The 3,978-nt window shown below is 51.9% G+C and overlaps 1 protein-coding gene across 1 annotated transcript in view; it reads left to right on the top strand.

The window, feature by feature from the left end:
* The first annotated feature begins 3,910 nt into the window (after nt 1–3,910).
* LOC104159332 (cytochrome c oxidase assembly factor 1 homolog) overlaps nt 3,911–3,978 on the top strand; it is a 7,503-nt gene continuing 7,435 nt past the window's right edge. Inside the window, exon 1 of the mRNA XM_009697215.1 lies at nt 3,911–3,975. Within this exon, the coding sequence (XP_009695517.1) occupies nt 3,911–3,975 (65 nt within the window). The remainder of the gene's footprint in view (nt 3,976–3,978) is intronic.

Consider the following 3,978-nt stretch of genomic DNA (forward strand, 5'->3'; position numbering starts at 1 on the left):
GCTGAATTTGCTGGAATAAGGGAGCATCTCTTAAGCCCAGCCTATTTTTAGAAGATCCTCTGTGGAGAAAACAGAGTCTAATTAAAACCAGAATTTATTGTTGCAGTAACCCACCAGTTCACATGTGACCCTGGGAGTCTTCCACCTCTCTGGGTGTGTTAAATCTTCTTGTTAACTGCCTGAGTCCTGCTTAGTTCTCAAGTCAAGCCTGAATACTACCTTCTCCACCATATCTTATTATTTTTAAGGTACAAAATTAACATCGCCCTTATTAGGAAGCTCTGCTCTTTATTTTTAGAGAACACTACTTATAATGATTTAATGTCTCTTCTTTTGGTAACTCTAGGCTTGGTGGTTTTGTGTGTGCCAATCTCCACTTAATCTTTCTTACCACTGCAAATAGCACAGAGGAGAAGATGTTTTTGCAGAACAGCGTAGCTTAGAAATTGTGCTTTTTTAATTACCGGCTGTGAAGAAATCTGTTTTTCCACCAGTTGCCTTGCATACTTTTTAGTCGTATAACAGGTTCTGAGGGGAGATCTCCACCACAGATAGCAACGTGAACTTCCTTCCTTAGGAGGCAATTGCATGCTGTATCTGTAAGGTTCTCCTAAATGTGTTGCCTTACAGTTACTACCTTTGTGGTAAATGAAGCCGAGGGGGTTTGGACCTTCCCTTTAATAGCCCCTACGCTTTGCAGGCTGTAAGTGATTTTCAGAAAGGCTCAGGACAGGAGGCACGTTTCTGGGCAAGGTTCTGCTTCCCTTCCCTAGCGAGCCGCCTCTGTGGCACTTCAGCAGGTGGGAGCAGCAAACACGGTTGGCCAGAGGGCAGAAATCCTAGCGATGAGTCCTCGCAGACTACGTTTTGGTCTTCCACAAGCTGACACCATGAGTATCTCCAGTGTCATCATGCAGAAGTCATCAGCAGCTGCGTGCCGAGAGATGCTGAAGAATTTGGATGCGATATCCAGACATCCATGCCGCAAGGGACCATGATGGCAGGGAAGGGGAACAGCATCCCCCCTGTGAGGGATGCACTGGGCTCCAAGGACACCTCTGTCCTTGCTTTTGGAAGCTAACAGGGAACCGTGGGACCAAAGAGAAGGTTTGCAAGGTCTTGAGAGGCTTGTTAAAATGCGTAGCTCTGAACCTCTTCCCGCAGCGTGCTGTCATAAGACTGGCTTGGGAAAACAGCTGAGAAACAAGTGGGAGGAGAGCATCAAGGGCTAGCCTGGGGATCGGGTGGTCCAGCCTGTGAGCTTCCCACTGCGGCCGAAAGCAAACAACGGAGATGTTCCCCCTGTTATGGCAACAAAGACCTTTGCAGAGCCGGTGCGGGCTTCGCAACTTGGGTGCACCTCAGCCCCCGACATCTCTGCCTCACCAGGACCAGCAAGGGGTGATGGCTGCAGGCAGGGACAGCACATCAGGAGCAGCCGGGAGCACCGCGTGGGACAGCGGTGCTTACTGGGATCACCATTTCTCAGCTGCCAAGCTCCCGTGCCAGACGGCACCATCTCGGCACGGCACCAGCGAGGGGGGGTTGCGGCCACTGACTTGCTGCAAGCGGAGGCCGTGATGTGCACCAGCATGTGACTGATCAACATGAAGCTCCTCTTGCTTTCCATCCCTCTTGTTTGGGTACGAGCAGACCGTGAGACCTAACAAACCTCAAACCCGCTGACGGCGAGTTGCAGAACCTCTCATTTCCGCCCTTTGCGAGGCAGGTCCCCTGGGCCTTGGTCAAAACCTCCTCCCTGGTGCAAGAGCTCCGCGTCTTCCCACTTCTGCTCAGCAAACTGCTGGCAGCACCCCCCACCCACAGACATTTGCGTTCAATCACCCTGAATTTCACCACCGAAAGCAAATTTTGCCTGGCCGCAACTTTGAAAGGGGCAAAACCCAAATGCCACGGGTCCCATTCTGTTACGTCTGATCCCCTGTCCAGATTTACCACCTTTTCCCCTCCCCTGCTATGCGTTGTTGGTGTCAGATCCTCCTCCTGGCCATCTGGATCTTACAAGAAACTCAGTTATTAATCAGATTTTGCCATTTGAGGGGAGGAAATAACGTTATAAATTATGATTTAAGGAAAGTTGCAAATGCGAGGGGGGAAGCAGAAAGCTCTCGCTGTCCTTGTGAAACGACTGCCGCCGTTTCTCTGTAAAAACACACTCGTACTTCCTCTGCTGCAACTTCTCACGCTGCTCAAGTTCCCCAGGGGAAGCGAAGAAGAAAACTTGTCAGAGAAACAGATCAGAAGCGAGAGACGTGATGGCTGACTGTACCAATGGCACAATTTGGGGGCATAAAATAGACATAACACCCACGTGCTTCTCTGCGTTGCTACCCTTACTAGCCATCCATAAATCCGAAGTAAATTAAACAGTAAACCGAAATAGTCAGAGCTTTTAAAATCAAGGGAACTAGTTAACAAGGAAAGCCTTCGACTAAGGATAGCATGCGTTACGACTGAGCGCTAGTGCCGACAGGGCAGTAGATAAAAGTTGTACCTGGGTCACATTCACGGTTTCCCTCGGGCTAGAGGATGCAAGAGACGGCGTACGGGCATGGCAGGAGAGCGGCGAGCAGAGGGAGGCTGCCCGTGTCACCCTGACCCGGCCACGACGGGAAGGAGTCCTGACATTTGCCTCTCCACCCTCTCTAAACTGTGGTTGTCGGCTGAGCAATACCTGAGTAACGCATACCCGAGGGATGCTCGAGGTGGTTTTTCACAACAGGACTCAAACGGCCTTGCCCAGGTCACATTTCTGTACCTGGCTTGGGCTTTGGTTTATTAAGTGTTAACGCTCGGCGAGAGCTGGTTAAGTCCCACCATCGTGGCACAGGGACCGAGGTGGGAAGCCTTTGGGATTAGAAATGTAATGCACATAGGTGTCTATGTACCTACATCAAAAAGGCCAGCCTTTTGCTAACTTTTTTTTTAAATTTTTTTTTTAAAATTGCTCTCAAGACCATTCCTCCCCACCATCCCAGCTGCGAGAGAAGCAAGAGCAGAAGCCGATACTGGGATGCTCGGCCAAGTCCCACCCTACCAGAGCCCGAAGGAACGTGCTATTCTCCCACTGATGACCCAGCCCGACCCCTGCTAACCCGCTGTGGGCAGGGGCATTAGCTCAAGCTCTTCGGGTCCCCCCCTCACCCAAAGGGTTTAGCAACCCGACTTTCTCAGAGGTGTCTCTTCTTCTGCTGGGTCATGCATTCAAATGCCAAAATTGTGCCTCATTAAAAGGGCAAAGCTCGGGCTGGGGGCGTGGGGGGACACGCAGGAAGGAAGAAAAATAGCTTGCAAGAGCCTTCCTGTTTATCCACGGCTTGGGAAAAAACCCAACACAACAGAATACCTACACCCCCCCCCCGGCCCCGGCTCCATTCTCCTTGCTGGCACGGCGTTGGCTTGGCTCCGTCCCTTAGCCCCCCAGGCCAAATCCAGCCCTGCCGCGAGCGTGTTTACTTTAGAGGAGTTTACTCGAGAGAGAAATCCGGTCCCCGGAGCCTGAATGTTCGCAGTGTGCGAGGGAGCGCATCGGCACCCGGAGCTCCCCTCCGGACAATGTGTCGCGGTGCTGGCCCCCGGCCACGCCGCCAGGGAGGTCATTTTCTTCTCGGCAATTAGCAAAGTGGTGGCATCGCTAAAAGAAGTTGAATAAACACATTGAACCCAGCTGGGTTCCCAGTTTGCTCTGTTCTCATCACCCTTCCTTCTGGGCGCGCGGTGGGGCCCCAGCGAGCGAGAGCCCGATGGCTGTGCGCGGCGCTTTCATTCAGGCCTGGTTGGAAAGGGCTTTTAGGAAAGAGGAGGAGGTGGCGAGGAGGGGGTGAAATAACCCTTTAGCTTTCTTCTTTGACAACAAATGTCTTCCCTTTTTCTTTTCAGGGAGGGAAAAATGCCAGCTTCTCTAAGAAAACTGCAGCAAATGGCTGTTTTCATGGGCCTGTTCAGCGGCGGGGGGGG

The sequence above is a fragment of the Cariama cristata genome, unplaced genomic scaffold (assembly GCF_000690535.1).
Source record: "Cariama cristata isolate BGI_N322 unplaced genomic scaffold, ASM69053v1 scaffold933, whole genome shotgun sequence".
In the NCBI taxonomy this organism is placed as follows: domain Eukaryota; kingdom Metazoa; phylum Chordata; class Aves; order Cariamiformes; family Cariamidae; genus Cariama; species Cariama cristata.